Source organism: Rosa chinensis, chromosome 7, assembly GCF_002994745.2.
Source record: "Rosa chinensis cultivar Old Blush chromosome 7, RchiOBHm-V2, whole genome shotgun sequence".
NCBI lineage: Eukaryota > Viridiplantae > Streptophyta > Magnoliopsida > Rosales > Rosaceae > Rosa > Rosa chinensis.
In genome coordinates this window covers 65,507,564-65,525,623 of record NC_037094.1, presented here as the reverse complement: position 1 = coordinate 65,525,623, position 18,060 = coordinate 65,507,564, and the positions used below count along the sequence as shown (strand labels likewise).

General features: G+C 39.1%; 1 protein-coding gene and 2 pseudogenes across 1 annotated transcript; all 3 read left to right on the top strand.

The window, feature by feature from the left end:
- Positions 1-740: 740 nt before the first annotated feature.
- On the top strand, positions 741-6,497 carry LOC112176886 (probable leucine-rich repeat receptor-like protein kinase At1g35710). The gene is made up of 3 exons (XM_024314986.2): positions 741-1,002; positions 1,687-5,507; positions 5,602-6,497. The coding sequence occupies exons 2-3, from the start codon at positions 2,135-2,137 to the stop codon at positions 5,988-5,990; spliced, it is 3,762 nt and encodes a 1,253-aa protein (XP_024170754.2). The 5' UTR covers positions 741-1,002; positions 1,687-2,134; the 3' UTR covers positions 5,991-6,497.
- Positions 6,159-10,370, top strand: LOC112176145 (annotated as a pseudogene).
- Positions 10,371-11,349: 979 nt separating this feature from the next.
- LOC112176888 lies at positions 11,350-16,099 on the top strand (annotated as a pseudogene).
- Positions 16,100-18,060: the final 1,961 nt, after the last annotated feature.

Below are 18,060 nucleotides of genomic sequence, written 5' to 3'. Positions count from 1 at the left end.
AACAGTTCAAGGTTTCCTAGTGCATTTTATGTGTGGTGTTGTATTCTTAAGCTAATATGTTAGCATGGGATTAAGAGTTTGGGACCTAACCTTTCCCATTTCATCAGAATTCAATGGAAACGATAAATAACAATCCACAGATAAATTCGTCAAATGGGGCCAATGACAATCCTGTTATTTGCTTGAAGAGTCTGCCAAGATCATATATAGAATAAAACAAAAGGAACCCTCGCTTCACTAAAACAATTCTGGGTTTGCCAAAAGAAGGCTCATCTCAATGCAATGCTTCGATAAAAGGGAAAGAGCAGAATCCAGTGCCAGCTGCAACTAGGAGATCCCCTCTCTTATTTCTGACAAGTCCTGAAAAAGACAGTAGTATAGCTAGTAAATAGTCTTCAATTTCATCTTAACAAAGTAAGCCTCCAGTTTTAAGAAGGCAACATACGCGTTCAACCCCAGTTTTTGCAAGCCAAGTTTCAGTAGTTGAAAGTACATGAGCTATGAAACCAACAGAAAACTAACTGCACGTTACGCGTCAGCAGACTTTTCATGTGGATCAACAGAAATCCCCACACGCTCATTTGAAGACTTATAACAGCAATTAGTTCAAGCACAAGGACAAATTACTTTTGAAAAGAGAAGTGAAAAAGAAAAAGCAGATTCTTGAAAGACTTGAAACACGAGACCAGGGCAATATAAATAGATAGCTAACCCTTACAAAATGAACACAAAAACAAAACGATAACCATGAGATCTTATTATTGCCTAATTTTCTTGTATGTTCACCTACTTTCATCACAAAACTATTTTGCTTTTGCTTCTGCCAGTTTAACCATTACATCCATACAGGAAGAATCTTGGTCATGTTGGTTCCTTCAAGTGGCGAACGACTACTACGGTGATGTGGTTGAGTTTGAGGAACAAAATGACGCTTTTGCTGATTACCACCCCCGGCGAAGCCTCGAGGTTGACTCCGACGACTTTGAAGACGAAATTGATTCGGTAACGCCTCACTGTTTCTCTTCAATTTTCTTGAACAGAATTTACTTGATTTTGAGAAATTGAGCTGAGCTTAGTGATGTTTGGGAGTTACATAGCAAGGTGAAGACTGATACTTCGGCTTTGGAAGCTAGAAATGGAAAAGACATATAGGGAATATTAAATTTTCACCTTAAATTTTCATTATATAATTGCATGTAGTTCATATAAGTCCTTGCATGTAGTTCATATAGGGAATATAGATGGGGCATGTTCTCTGCAAAAACTTTGGAGCTTATATATATATAGCTGCTCCTTGCTTTAGTTCTATGTATATCAATAGTTTGGTAGTTTTGCAGGTACTATAAAAAAAAATGTTATATCCTTTGTGATGGATATCTTAATTTATGATTATGGTTCTGTGCCTCAATCATTCACCGGAAGGTATGGAGTTCATCAAAATTCTGTCTTTGTTGGGCATGTTTATAGATCTTGTATAAATCTGAGATGTAACCAATTTACCTACCTAAACTGTAGGTGAAGGGTGACCATCATGACATAACTTATCATTGATGTGTAGAATTTTATTGTTTTTGAACTTAATAAGAAAACCTAAGAATTATATTTTTCGGCAAACATTAGGTTTGTGTTTTCTAAAAACAGAATCACCTAATCAGAACTCTATAATATATTAATTCCTTCTTCTAGGTGAAACCGGTTCAGCATTCAGAAAAGGGGTTAGCAATGCCTCCAGTTGCTGGCCGGCCGTCTGCGACGATTGAGAGAGAAAGGACATATCTTCGCCATCGGAAACCAGCGCTTAGTCAAACTAGTACGTTTAAGAGGCAGCCTTGCCCGATTGGTCAAACGTGTTGCCATTATTTTGACTTAAAGTCAACAATGGATAGGAGGCACCTATGCCTCATGTTTGTGTCACCGGTTTGATCGCTCATTTCCTATCCGCTGACAACTAACCGTATGAAAGGGGCTTCCCTATTTATTGGAAACGCGTCAACGGACTTTTCATGTGGATGAAAAGAAAGCCCCACACGCTCATTTGAATTAGTTCCAACCAATTATTGTGGAACACGAGACCTGGGCACCATAAATAGACAACCAACCCTCACCAAGTGTACACCAAAACAAAACAATAACCATGAGATCTTATTATTGCCTTATTTTCTTGTATGTTCACCTACTTTCATCACAAAACTGTTTTACTCTTGCTTCAGCCAGTTCAACTACTGAAGCGCAAGCCCTCCTGAAATGGAAAGCCAGCTTACAAAATCAAACCCAGCCTATCAACTCATGGATGTACCTTCCCAGTACAAATAATGCCACCAATACTTCCAGCAATCCCAAAGCAATTGCAAACCCATGCATATGGACGGGTATCTCGTGCAATGCTGCTGGAAATGTCAACAAGATAAACCTTACCAATTCTGGTATACAAGGTACGCTACATGAATTCTCATTCTTGTCATTCCCTAATCTTGTATATCTAAACCTCAGCTCAAATAAACTTTTCGATGTCATACCACCTGGAATTAGTTCCCTTTCCAAACTCATTTATCTTGATCTATCTGTAAATCAATTTTCTGGAAAAATCCCCCCAGAAATTGGTCTTCTAAGAAGTCTCACATTTCTCTATCTCTATGAAAATAATCTTTCCAGCACTATTCCTATGGAGATAGGAAACCTGAAATCATTGGTGGATTTATGGTTGAGCTACAATAAACTCAGTGGTTCAATTCCGACAACATTAGGTAATTTAACCAACCTTACCACTCTCCATCTCCAAACAAATAATCTTTCTGGCCCTATTCCTATGGAGATAGGAAACCTGAAATTATTGGTGGATTTATGGTTGAGCTACAATAAACTCAGTGGTTCAATTCCGACAACACTGGGTGATCTGACCAACCTTACCACTCTCTATCTCGGTTCCAATAATCTTTCTGGCACTATTCCTATGGAGATAGGAAACCTGAAACCATTGGAGGATCTAGATTTGGGCATCAATCAACTCAATGGTTCAATTCCGACAACATTAGGTAATTTAACCAACCTTACCACTCTCCATCTCCATACAAATAATCTTTCTGGCCCTATTCCTATGGAGATAGGAAACCTGAAATCATTGGTGGATCTAGAGTTGAGCACCAATCAACTCAGTGGTTCAATTCCGACAACACTGGGGGATCTGACCAACCTTGCCACTCTCTATCTCCATACAAATAATCTTTCTGGCCCTATTCCTATGGAGATAGGAAACCTGAAATCATTGGTGGATCTACAGTTGACCACCAATCAACTCATTGGTTCAATTCCGACAACACTGGGGGATCTGACCAACCTTACCACTCTCTATCTCTTTGAAAATAATCTTTCTGGCCCTATTCCTATGGAGATAGGAAACCTGAAATCATTGGTGGATCTAGAGTTGAGCACCAATCAACTCAGTGGTTCAATTCCGACAACACTGGGGGATCTGACCAACCTTATCACTCTCGATCTTCATAAAAATAATCTTTCTGGCCCTATTCCTATGGAGATAGGAAACCTGAAATCATTGGTGCATCTAGACTTGTCTGCCAATCAACTCAGTGGTTCAATTCCGACAACGCTGGGGGATCTGATGAACCTTACCACTCTCTATCTTTATAGAAATAATCTTTCTGGCACTATTCCTATGGAGATAGGAAACCTGAAATCATTGGTGGATCTACACTTGAGCATCAATCAACTCAGTGGTTCAATTCCAACTTCATTATGTGACTTGCATAACTTGAATATCTTATACCTCCGTGACAACCAACTTTCTGGCTCCATCCCTCCAAAGTTGGGAAATATCCAAAAATTGATCGAATTGGAATTAGATACAAATCAACTTTCCGGTTATTTGCCACAGAACATTTGCCGAGCTGGATCGCTTAGACAATTTGCAGCAGACACCAACCGTCTAACTGGCCCAATCCCAAAAAGTTTAAAAACCTGCACAAGCTTATTCAGATTGCGTCTTGAGCAGAACCAGTTGAAAGGTAACATATCTGAAGACTTTGGTGTTTATCCTAGTCTCAATTTTATAGATTTGAGCAACAATCAACTTTATGGTGAAATCTCACCAAATTGGGGATTGTGCAAAAATTTAACATCACTACGAATTGCGGGAAATAAACTTACTGGTTCTATACCAGCTGAGATTGCTACCGCAACCCAAATTCAAGAGCTGAATCTTTCATCAAATCGTTTAGTCGGGACGATTCCGAAAGAGTTTGGGAGATTGACTTCACTGGTGAAGTTGATGATGGATGGCAATCAACTTTCAGGTCGTGTCCCTTCAGAGTTTGAATCATTGGCTAATCTAGAATATCTTGATCTATCAACAAACAAATTCAATGATTCAATTCCAAGCTTTGTAGGTGACTTTCACAAGTTATATTACTTGAATTTGAGCAACAACAAATTTAGCCAAGAAATTCCATTTCAGTTGGGGAAGTTAATTCATCTGTCCAAACTAGATTTGAGTTTTAACACACTTGAAGGTCAGATACCATCATATATTAGCAACATGCAGAGTCTGGAGATACTGAATATATCCCACAACAATCTTTCTAGTTTCATTCCAACCAGTTTTGAAGACATGCGCGGGTTGTCGTATGTAGACATATCCTACAATGACTTGGAAGGTCCACTTCCCAACAACAAAGCATTTCAAGCTGCTACTCAAGAAGCGTTACAAGGGAACAAGGGCTTGTGTGGCAACGCACGATTTTTGCAACTCTGCAATAAAGAAAGCCCAAAAAAGGACCATAAACTCTTATTTATGATAATCTTCCCTATTCTTGGAGCATTTGCGCTTCTAGCCTTTATATTTGCATTGGTAGCAAAACGGCAAAAGAAGTATCAGCATGGAGAAAAAACCAACATGAATGAAGAAATTTCTTTTTCTGTATTAAAGTTTGATGGAAAGACGATGTTTGAGGAAATCGTAAGGGCAACAGAAGATTTTGATCCCATGTATTGCATAGGGCAGGGAGAACAGGGAAGAGTCTACAAAGCAACTTTGTCATCCACTTACACAGTGGCCGTGAAGAAACTCCATTTGCCATGCGATGATGACAAGAATCTTCAGAAGGCATTCTTGAATGAAATTAGGGCACTAATTGAGATGCGTCACAGAAATATTGTGAAGCTTTATGGTTTCTGTTCAAATAGGCTACACTCATTTTTGGTGTATGATTATCTGGAAAAGGGTAGTTTAGCCACAATGTTTAGCAAAGATGAGGAAGCTAAAGAACTGGGGTGGAGTAAAAGAGTGAATATAGTTAAAGGTGTAGCTCATGCCTTGTGTTACATGCATCACGATTGTTTGCCACGAATTGTGCATCGAGACATATCGAGCAAGAATATTTTGCTGGATGATGAGTATGAGTCCTGTGTTTCAGACTTTGGCACTGCTAAGTTCTTGAACCCAGACTCAGCTAATCGGACTGCCCTTGCAGGCACGTATGGATATATTGCACCAGGTAATATTTGTTTTTCTCTGGTTTCTATTTTTATTAACTCAATATTATTATCTCTATATACGGACATCTGACTGTTTGAGATTTGACTGAGCAGAGCTGGCTTATACGATGGAAGTGAATGAGAAGTGTGATGTTTATAGCTTTGGAGTGGTGACATTGGAGACAGTTATGGGAAGACATCCGGGAGATCTTCTCTCATCTCTATATTTGGGGGCGTGTTCATCATCGTCAACTGCATTACCAGCCCATCAAATGCCAGTTGTGGATGTTTTGGACCAACGCATTTCCCCTCCTACAGGTGAAGTTGCAGGAGAAGTTGTCTCTGTTTTGAAGGTAGCATTTGCTTGCCTGAATTCCAGTCCTCAATATCGTCCAACAATGAAGCAAGTTTCTCAACACCTCTCAACTAAAAGACTGCATCTGTCAGATCCAATAGCTATGATAACTTGCGGTGAATTGCTTGCTTGTAATTTTGAATTTTGAATCAACAATGTGCATCTGTACCCACCAACATTTCTGTTCATCCGATTCTTCTCCCTCCTTTAACTTTTCTACATCCTCAGATTCCTTTCATCCCTCCAAAAGAAAGCATTTTTCTCCCCCAATTCCAGGTAATTTTGATTCACTGTGAATTTTGAGAAATCGGGAACGATGACCTGGAAAGCATTTGCTCCTCCTTCACAACTTCCACCGTCTCAGACTGCCCCCAAATTCCGATGCGTCTTGCATCAGACTGCCCCCAACTTGGCGGTCTCCTTCTCCCTCAGTTCCGTCTTCACCTCTGCCAACCTCATCGCCATCGCCGCCTCCAGCTTCGGCTTTCTCCCCGGCGCCGTCACCTCCACCATCACTCAAGTCGCTGTCACTGCCGTCACCATCGCTTCCACTAAAGTTGATTTCTTGTGGCCCAAACTCGAAAGACAGCTAGCCCCGGCGAAGCCTCGAGGTCGTAGACGACGACTCTGACGACTTTGAAGATGACCTTGATTCGGTAACGCCTCACTGTATCTCTTCAATTTTCATGAATAGAATTTACTTGATTTTGAGAAATTGAGCTGAGCTGATTGATGTTTGGGAGTTACAGAGCAAGGTGAAGATTGATACATCGGCTTTGGAAGCTAGAAATGGAAAGGATCTACAGGGAATACCATGGGAGAGCTTAATTTCACCAGAGATGAGTACCGTGAGGCGCGATTGAAGCAGTATAAGAACTATGAGAACCTCGGTCGTCCTCATCGAGACCTCGAGAAGGTATACCTTTTAATCTTATGAGTGCCTTGATTTCCAGCCGGATCAATTTTTTTTGTTTGTGTAGGAGTGCTTGCAAGTGGAGAAAGGGAAGAGTTTCTATGACTTTCACTACAACACAAGGCTTGTGAAGTCGACAATTGTGCATTTTCAGGTAGAGATCATGATCTTGGTTCTCGTAACTGTTTGAAATGATTTTGAAGAAAACTAGTTTTTGATTTTGTTTCCACTCCAGTTTTCAAAATTTCATTCATATGTAGTGGTGCACACAATGCATATCTTCATATTCATACTCAATTTGCATTTTACAAGTCCTTGCATTCATTTTGTTAGGCAAATCTTGTGACGTTCCATATGTAGTGCATACCTTAACTTTTCATTATGCAAGTCCTTGCATGTATTTCATATGAAGGGTGTTGGATATGTCATATAATTGGTATAGATGGCATGTTGTCTGCAAAAACTTTGGAGTTTAGATTTCTTTTAACTTTCTTGCCTTGCTGCCAGATACAAATACATAATCATAACCTTATTATATAGCTGCTCCTTGCTTTAGTTCTATGTATATCAATAGTTTGGTAGTTTTGCAGGTCTTATAAAAAAAAATGTTATATCCTTTGTGATGGATATCTTAATTTATGATTATGGTTCTGTGCCTTAAATCATTCACTGGAAGGTATAGAGTTCATCAATATTCTGTCTTTGTTGGGCATGTTTATAGAGCTTGCATAAATCTGAGATGTAACCAATTGACCTACCTAAACAGTAGATGAAGGGTGACCATCATGACATAACTTATCATTGATGTGTAAAATTTTATTGTTGCTGAACTTAATAAGAAAACCTAAGAATTATATTTTTCAGCAAACATTAGGTTTGTGTTTTCTGAAAGCAGAATCACCTAATCAGATCTCTATAATATATTAGTCCCCCCTTTTTCTTTTTCTATGATCTATTTATTGGAAATAAGGATTTCTTGTTGTGAGAGCATTTTGCCTGCAGTGTAGTTTTAGGACATTTGAAAAAGTTAACTGCTCCTGAAATACTAGTTTTAGATGCATGTCACATAAATATGCTTTTGCACTGACATAGGCATAGACTGTTTGAACTATGATGGCCACATAATGGCATCAAGCTGAGGGTGTATTCACTGGATCCTTTCTGGTAGATGTGTGAAGGCTGCCCTTCATGCACTTTCTTTTAGTCACTGACTCACCGTTACCGTTTACTTCGGTAACTGGTCCTTGAGTTTTGCTTTTGGTTGTAATTATATTGTTTCTGCTGTCTCTTAAATATAATTGTATTGCTTTTAGGATTACTTTTGCTCTCTTTATTTCAGCTTTTAAGCAGGGTGGAGTTAGGGCTGCTTTGGTTATATGGTATGATAGGAGAAGACCTGAGCATTTAAGAGACCTCTGTAGCAAGCTAGCCATTCCTGTTATTTAAGTAGTGTTATTGCTTTCTATAAGATAGGACCTATTAGCATTATCCTTGATTTCTTAGACTTGAATTTTCATTTCTCTGACTTATTAGTTTATTTTCCATTCTGAGTTTATGTTGGCTTGATTACATACTATCTGCTAGTACAGTTGTAGATTTTTTTTTATCTCCTTTTTTTAATTGTAATGGTGTGCCGTGTAAGTTTCATATTTTTGGGCAAATTTTCTTTTGGAGTTATTAACTACACGGGAGGCTTTAAAAAAAAAAAAAAAAAAACTCGGGAGGCGTGGAGGGTGATCATGTTGTGGCTTTGCATCAATTGTACTTCGTGGTTGGAGGCACATACCTTGATCGGATGAAGTTTTCATTACAAGCCCCCAAGTTTAAAGATCCTCTAATTTAGAAATCTGCAGTCTTGCATGTCTTTGATAAAATGTATTCCTGTACAACCACCAAAATTCCTATGCATAAATTAACTTTGTCACTTAAGGGCAGTAGAATTCAGTCTTACTCTCTCTCTCTCTCTCTCTCTCTCTCTCTCTCTCTCTCTCTCGCTCTGTGTCCATCCAAGTTTTAGTTTTTCATCAACTATATATGAAGCTTCCAAACTTTGGAGTAACATTTAATCGACTCTTTTTTCTTTTTTTCTTTTTGGGATTCTTGTGGTCTCCTGATCTCTAGGTTTAGGGTTGATAGTTTTTTTACTTCATTCTTGTGGTTCTTAGTAAGATGGCATTGCTCTTTCATTTCTAGTAATTTTTTTCTCATTGTTGGGTCTGGAGTATGCATCAACACAGAAAAAATGACCCACATATCTTGTTTTAGCAGAGCATTAAACAGTACTTGGTACAAGCTTTTTTAGTAATGGAATAGAATGAGACATGATGTGAATCTCATAACAAATATACTTCGTGAATAGATAATGTGCCAGCTTGAATGGCCTATATATTGTTTCTTCGAAGTGCATTAACATTGTTAGTTCTGTTAGCTGAGAGATGCATACTTGCATAAGATATGGTTACTGAAATGCTTTCATTTGCTTTTTTGGTTTGTTGAAATGTTCTACCAATATGTCCCTCAACTTGGTTTCTTTCTTCTTGTGCAGCTAAGGTATCTGTTATGGGCCACATCAAAGCATGATGTATACCTGATGCAGAACTTTTCAGTAATGCATTGGAACTCTTTGCACAGGAGAGGCACCGAGGTACTCAATGCGGCTAAACCAATTGTACCTACTGAGGTATTAAATGCTAGACTGATTACTATGGAAATCAAGGCTAAAAGGATGTTGTGATATATGTTGGTATGTTCTTACAGAAACGACCTGGGTTGTTGGCACGACCACTCTCTAGAGTGCAAATAAGCACTATGGCTGTCAAGGACAATTTGTTGGTTGCTGGGGGCTTCCAAGGTGAACTAATCTGCAAGGTAGGCCGGTGTTATGACAAATGTTTCATTGCCACTCCTGAATCAGTTGTATATTTCTTTCACATTTGTCATTTTTCATTTATTTGGAGCAGCACATGAAACAACCTGGAGTTGCTTTCTGCTCAAAACTAACAACAGATGAGAACTATTGCAGTGGATATTTTTCGAAAGGCATTGTAAGTTTTCCTCCAGAAAATATTGCAGGTTGCTCAACTTGACTTAATTTGACTGAATGCTCTCTGTGTAGTGGCTCAATGAGGGTAATGACTGCAAATAATGATGCTCAAGTTAGATTTTTTGACATCGAAAACTTCGCTTGCCTCAATCGCTTCTCCTTTGAGTGGTCTGTAAATGTGAGTACCCTATAGAATCCTATTTTATTATTATTATTTTTTTTCAAATTCTGAAGTAAGGTTATTCTATACCATTTCGCTCACTGTTGGCTTCGTTATATATTGGCAGATCACCTCTGTTTGTCCCGATGGTATGCTGCTGGGGAGTGCTCGCACTACTTGGTGATAGTGCGGACTGATAGCTGATACTCGGTCTGGAGAAGTAAGTCGCGTCACTATTTCTCTGCCTATATAACTTGTTTTATGCGGACAATGTGCATAATTCTGATATATTTCCTACTTTATATAGGCTGCATGTCGAGGGCCTCAAAGGGCACTGAGACTATTGCTTTTCCTCAGCTTGGCACCCGGATGGACGAATCTTGGCTACTGGGGACCAAGACACTACTCGTAGGCTATGGGACATAAGGAACCCGTCAAGAGTCCCTAGCCGTGTTGAAGGGAAGAATGGGAGCAATAAGAGTTGTAAAATTCACCTCTGAATCTCTGATGGTTGTTTTATGGCCATGGCTGAGCCAGCAGACTTTGTTCACATCATTGATACCCAGTCCGGATATGCAAAGGGACAAGAGATTGATCTGTTTGGTGAGATTTCCGGACAAGAGATTGATCTGTTTGGACCAACGCATTTCCCCTCCTACACGTGAAGTTGCAGGAGAAGTTGTCTGTTTTGAAGGTAGCATTTGCATGCCTGAATTCCAGTCCTCAATCTCGTCCAACAATGAAGCAAGTTTCTCAACACCTCTCAACTAAAAGACTGCATTTGTCAGATCCAATAGCTATGATGACATGCGGTGAATTGCTTGCTCTTGATGGTTTGACCGCCTGATGAATTTTGAATCAAGAATTTGCTTCTGCACTCCCTCTTCTCTTCACTGCTCTCTAGATTCTTCTCCCTTCTTTCACTTTTCTTCATCATCATCCTCAGATTCCTCCAAAAGAACTCCCTTTTCTAATTGTTTTCTACACACACTTCCTACCTAATCAGCTCTGTTCCTCCTCCAATTTACTGTGAAATCTCAGTTATTGTGTATTCTGTAATCGGGAAGGTTTCTGTGTCTAGGTTTCAATGGTGTATTTCCAGAACGATGACCTGGAAAGCATAGCAATGCTCAAGCTCCTCCTCCACAACTTCCACCGTCTCAGCCTCCCCAATTCCCCCAAATTCCGATGCGTCTTGCATCAGATTGCCCCCAACTTGGCCGTCTCCTTCTCCTTCTGCTCCGTCTTCACCTCTGTCAACCTCATCGCCCGCTGCCTCCAGCTCCGGCTTTCTCCCCGGCGCCGTCACCTCCACCATCACTCAACTACTCCCTGTCACTGCCGTCACCTCCACTAAAGTTGATTTCTTGTGGCCCAAACTCGAAAGACAGCCAGTTTGGGCTGTGACCCGAAGGTTGTTCACCATCTTCATTTTCTGCTTCAACATATAGAATTGAATTTGATGATCTGCTTCCACTAAAAGAGTTTAATTGTCTGTCAAAAAGCTATTGCATCCATACAGGAAGAATCTTGACCATGTTGATTCCTTCAAGTGGCGACGCTTTTGCTGATAACCACCCACGGCGAAGCCGCAAGGTCGTAGACGACGACTCCGACGACTTTGTTGACGACCTTGATTCGGTAACGCCTCACTGTTTCTCTTCAATTTTCATGAACATAATTTACTTGATTTTGAGAAATTGAGCTGAGCTGAGCGATGTTTGGGAGTTACAGAGCAAGGTGAAGACTGATACTTCGGCTTTGGAAGCTAGAAATGGAAAAGACATACAGGAAATACCATGGGAGAGGCTTAATTTCACCAGAGATAAGTACAATGAAGCGCGATTGAAGCAGTAGCAGAACTATGAGTGCCTCGGGCGGCCTCGTCAAGACCTCGAGAAGGTATACCTTTGGATCTTATGAGTGGCCTTCATTTTCAGCCGGATCAATTGTTTTGGTTTGTGTAGTAACTTTTGTGAATGTTAATCTTATAGGAGTGCTTGCAAGTGGAGAAGGGGAGGAGTTTCTATGACTTCCAATACAACACAAGGCTTGTGAAGTTGACAATTGTGCATTTTCAGGTAGAGATCATGACTCATAACAGTTTGAAATGATTTTGAAGAAAATTAGTCTTTGATTTTGTTGGAATTAAACGGATAGGATTTTTGTGATGTTCCATTTCATTTTTCAAAATTTCATTCATATGTAGTGGTGCGCAATGCATACCTTCATCTTCTTAGCCAATTTGTGTCGTACGAACAAGTCCTTGCATTCAATTTGTAAGCAAGTTTTGTGATGTTTCATATGTAGTGCATACCTTCACTTTGCATTATGCAAGTCCTTGCATGTAGTTCATATGAAGGGTGCTGCATATGTCATATAATTGATATAGATGGCATGTTGTCCGCAAAAACTTTGATTTTAGATTTCTTTTGATTTTCTTGCCTTGCTGCTAGATACAAATACAGTCATAACCTTAATATATAGCTGCTCCTTGCTTTAGTTCTATGTATATCAATAGTTTGGTAGTTTTGCAGGTCTTATAAAAAAATTGTTATATCCTTTGTGATGGATATCTTAATTTATGATTATGGTTCTGTGCCTCAATCATTCACCGGAAGGTATGAAGTTCACCAAAATTCTGTCTTTGTTAGATCTTGCATAAATCTTCGACGTAATCAATTTACCTACCTAAATCGTAGGTGAAGGGTGACCATCATGACATAACTTATCTTTGATGTGTAGAATTTTATCGCTGCTAAACTTAATAAGAAAACCTAAGAATTATTTTTCGGCAAACATTATGTTTGTGTCTTAGAGGGCATTTTGCCTGCAGCACAGTTTAGGACATTCGAAAAAGTTGATTGCTCCTGAAATACTAGTTTAGATGCATGCACATAAATATGCTTTTGCGCACTGACATAGGCATAGAATGTTTGAACTGTGATGGCCACATAATGGCATCAAGCTGGGGTGTATTAATTGGATCTTTTATGGTAGATGTGTGAAGGCTCCCCTTCATGCCATTTCTTTTAGTCACTCACTGTTACTATATACTTCTGTAACTGGTCCTTGAGTTTTGCTTTTGGTTGTTATTATATTGTTTCTGCTTCTCTTAAATATAATTATATTGCTTTTAGGATTACTGTTGCTCTCTTTATTTCAGCTTTTAAGCAGGGTGGAGTTAGAGCAGCTGGCGTGACTTTGGTTATATGGTATGATAGGAGAATATCTGAGCATTTAAGAGACCTCTGTAGCAAGTTAGCCATTCCTGTTATTGAAGTAGTGTTATTGCGTTCTATAAGATAGGACCTATTAGCATTATCCTTGATTTCTTAGACTTTAATTTTCATGAGGATCCTTGCAGCCATCAAGGACTTCACGTTTGCATTTCTCTGACTCATTAGTTAATTTTCCATTCTGAGTTTATGTTGGCTTCTATCTGCTAGTACTGTTGTAGATTTTTTTTTTTTCCTTTTTTTTTTTAATTGTAATGGTGTGCCATGTAAGTTTCATATTTTTGGGTCTTTTGGATTTATTAACTACTTGGGAGGCTTTAAAAAAAAAAAAACAAAAAAAACAAGGGAGTCGTGGAGAGTGATCATGTTGTAGCTTTGCATCAATTGTACTTCATGGTAGGAGGCATATACATTGATTGGATGAAGTTTTCATTACAAGCCCGCAAGTCTAAAGACCCTCTAATTTAGAAATCTGCAGTCTTCCATGTCTCTGATAAAATGTATTCATGTACAGCCAACAAAATTCTTATGCATAAATTATCTTTGTCACTTCAGGGCAGTAGAATTGAGTCTTACTCTCTCTGTCTATCAAAGTTTAAGTTTTTCATCAACTATATATGAAGCTTCCAAACTTTGAAGTAACATTTAATTGGCGTCTGTTTTTTTTTTTTTTTTTTTCTTGGTTGGGATTCTTGTGGTCTACTGATCTCTAGGTTTAGGGTTTTGGTGCTTACTTTTTTCACTTCATTCTTGTGGTGCTTAGTAAAATGGCATTGCTCTTTCATTTGCTAGTAATTATTTTCTCGTTGTTGGGTCTTGGGTATGCATCAACACAGAAAAAAATGGCCCACATATCTTGTTTTAGCAGAGCATTAAATATTACTCGGTACAAGCTTTTTTAATAATGGAATAGAATGCCACATGATGTGAAGCTCATAACATATATACTTCATGAATAGATAATGTGCCCACTTGAATGGCCTATATATTGTTGCTTCGAAGTGCATTACATTGTTAGTTCTGTTAGCTGAGAGATGCATACTTTGCATAAGATATGGTTACTGATGAAATGATTTTATTTGCTGCTTTTGGTCCGTTGAAACGTTTTACCAATATGTCCCTCAACTTGGTTTCTTTCTTCTTGTGCAGCTAAGGAACTTGTTATGGGCCACATCAAGGCATGATGTTTACCTGATGCAGAACTTTTCTGTGATGCATTGGAACTCTTTGCACAGTTGAGGCATCGAAGTAATCAATGTGGCTAAACCAATTGTACCTACTGAGGTATTAAATGCTAGACTGATTACTCCGGAAATCCAGGCTAAAAGGATGTTGTGATTCATGTTGGTATATTCTTACAGAAACGGCCAGGGTTGTTGGCACGACCACTCTCTAGAGTGCAGATAAGCACTATGGCTGTCAAGGAAAATTTGTTGGTTGCTGGGGGCTTCCTAGGTGAACTAATCTGCAAGGTAGGCTGGTGTTATAACAAATGTTTCTTTGCGACTAATGAATCAATTGAATATTTATTTCACATTTCTTATTTTTCATTTATTTGGAGCAGCACATGAAACAACCTGGAGTTGCTTTCTGCTCAAAACTAACAACAGATGAGAATGCCATCACTAATGCAGTGGATATTTTTCAAAACCCAACGTAAGTTCCCCTCCAGAAAGGGTTGCAGGTTGCTCGACTTGACTTAATTTGACTGAATGCTCTCTGTGTAGTGGCTCAATGAGGGTAATGACTGCAAATGATGATGCTCAAGTTAGAGTTTTTGAAATTGAAAAGTTTGCTTGCCTAAATCGCTTCTCCTTCGGGTGGTCTGTAAATGTGAGTACCCTATACAAACCTAACTTCTTCTTCTTTTTCCCCTTTTAAATTTATTCTGAAGTTAGGTTATTCTTTACCATTTTGCTCAATGTTGGCTTCGTTATTTATTGGTAGAACACCTCTGTTAGTCCTGATGGTAAGCTGCTCGCAGTACTTGGTGATAGTGCAGACTGTTTGATTGCTGAGACTCAGTCTGGTAAAGTAAGTCCCATCACTATTTCTCTGCCTATATAATTTGTTTTATGCAGACAATGTGCAGAGTTCTGATATATTTCCTACTTTGTATAGGCTGTTGGGGGCCTCAAAGGGCACTTAGACTATTGCTTTTCTTCAGATTGGCACCCGGATGGACGAATCTTGGCTCCTGGGAACCAAGACACTACCTGTAGGCTATGGGACATAAGGAACCTGTCATAGTCCCTAGCCGTGTTGAAGGGAAGAATGGGAGCAATAAGAGCTATAAAATTCACCTCTGATGCTTGTTTTATGGCCATGGCTGAGCCAGCAGACTTTGTTCACAACATTGATACCCAGTCCGGATATGCAAAGGGACAAGAGATTGATCTGTCTGGTGAGATTGCCGGAATATCCTTCAGCCCTGACTCTGAAGCTTTGTTTGTTGGGGTTGCTGATCGCACATATGGTAGTGTATTGGAGTTCAATAAGAGGCACTATAATCCGTATCAAGACATAGTCTTCTAGTTCAAGTCCATCAGTCATGGGAAGATGAAGGTGTATATTTGGCTAAGGTTTCTTTATCAACTGTAGTTCAACTGTAGTTACAACTGTATTTAGCTGAGGACGGGGAGGTTCATCCTCTGGTATAGTTGGGTTTACTCTGCGTTTTTATATTCAGCGAGATTGATCCACCAAGTATCCAAAAAAAGGAAAAAATTGTATCCAGTTTTGGTTCTTTGGCTTCTCAGTCGATGCAAGTCGCAGGTTTTGGGATTTGTTTCTCCATTTCTGTAAAATGTATTCTTTTCATCAAGCAAAACTGGAATAAATAACTCTTGGATTGTAAAGCTCTTTACGTTGGTTTGTAAACAGTTCAAGGTTTCCTAGTGCATTCACTATGCCAAAAACATCAACAGACGACCCTTCTCAGACAACGAAAAAAAAATTTCCGTCGTGTGTTGATGGAAATTGCTTCATACAACACGTTTAAGGAACTTTCATCATACAAGGATATTATAAATCAAAAGTTTGTAGCTAGAAAGTCATTGCACAACATTTACAAGAATGATTTGTTGTGTGAATGAAAAACAAAATGAGCTGCAGATTTCCCTCTTACCTTGACTCAAATTTGGCTCCAAATTTATACTACATTGTAACAACAGAATAGTTATATCTGTTGTTTGAGTGTAGCTTGCAAAATGTCACACAACAGTTTTCCACTTTGTGTTGTATTATAAGGAAGATATATTGGAAAAGTTTGGATGTCACTTCAAATGCCACTGATTTGAGTTTTATTTCATTCGCCTATCGCGTAACAATCAACACGGTCATCAAAGATGGGAAGTATTTACGTCCTGATTTATCGTATCTCGGGGATTGCGAGCTAGCGAGGTCACCAAAAATCACTTGCACAAACAAATTATAAAAAAAAAATGTTAAACAAGGCACCGAGCCTCATTCAAGCATGACTTTGCATCACACAAAGTCACATAGACGGCCTTGCACCAAGTAATGCCTAGATAGGGCCGTGAAACACACAAAAGTGCTTGTAATGCTCACGCCCACATGGATTTACAAATAAGTGGTAGTGGAAAAATCACAATGTTTTTGGATTTTCATAAATGATAAATAAATTAACTAACTACGACACAAAAATAAGATAGATAGAAAGATGGGATGCATCGCATCAAGGGTCACCATGGAATTCAAGGTTCTCCACACAAATTTAAAATCATATTAAATGACAATGATTAATTCAAATGATGCTTCAAATGTTTTGTCAGATTTCCATGTAGCATTAAGAGGTCGAAAAGAAAGCTAAATTGATTGTCATAAAATAGTAGTCAAACCCTAAGCAAAAACAAGAAGAAGAAAGATTACTTAGTTTTTAGCAACCCTATACTAGTCTCAAACCTTATGCCTTGTTAGGGCCATAAGTGCTCAAAACTAAATGCTTTATGTTTCAACAATCGATTGTAACACACTCTAGCAACCAACACCACAAATAATAAGGTTGAAAAGAGTACTTGTGATAACAATTACCCAACCCAATCATTCTGAATACTATTCTGACAATTACTACAAGAAATCTAGGCTTTTACCACCTAAAGTTTATGGCGTGCCTACATGTGTGCCGTAAAAATTGATCATTTACGGCGTGCAATTAATGTCTATAAAGTTATTTACAGTGTGCTTTAAAAGTGTGCAGATCTGTCCTGAGTTATTTATAGCTTGCATTGGTAGCACGCCATAAATATAGTATTACACAGAGGAATTTACCGCATTCTTTGGTTGCATGCCGTAAATGAGGATGAAGTATTTACTGCATGCATTAGTTGTGCGCCACAAATGGAGGTGGTATCAAATTGTGTCGCCCGCTCAATTTTTTTCGCCAAACTTAAACTTCCCACTTTTTTTTTTTTGTGAAACGAAATAAAGGTGCTCATTGAAAACGAAACCTCTCTCTTCTCAGACGCCCAACACTCATAGCTTGCCATCTCTCTCGCGAAATTTCCCTCTTCCAATCCCCATAGCAGATCTACCTTTTCTGAATCATGAACGTTTGCTCATATCCACACAATTTGACTCCCACCCCGCCTCCGTCACCGCTGAGTTTTGGATGGAGAACCTGATCTCGCTGGTCAACAAAATCCAAAGAGCTTGCACAGCTCTCGATGACCACGGCGAAACCCGCGCATTACCTACTCTTTGGGACTCGCTTCCCTCCATCACTGCCGTCGGTGGCCAGGTCAGCTCCCGATTCATTCCTCCACCTTCTCTTTTCTCTCTGATTGATCCAGCTATTCAGACTCTGCTTTCGTCAGCTGGATAACCTAGTTCTTAGTAGATGCT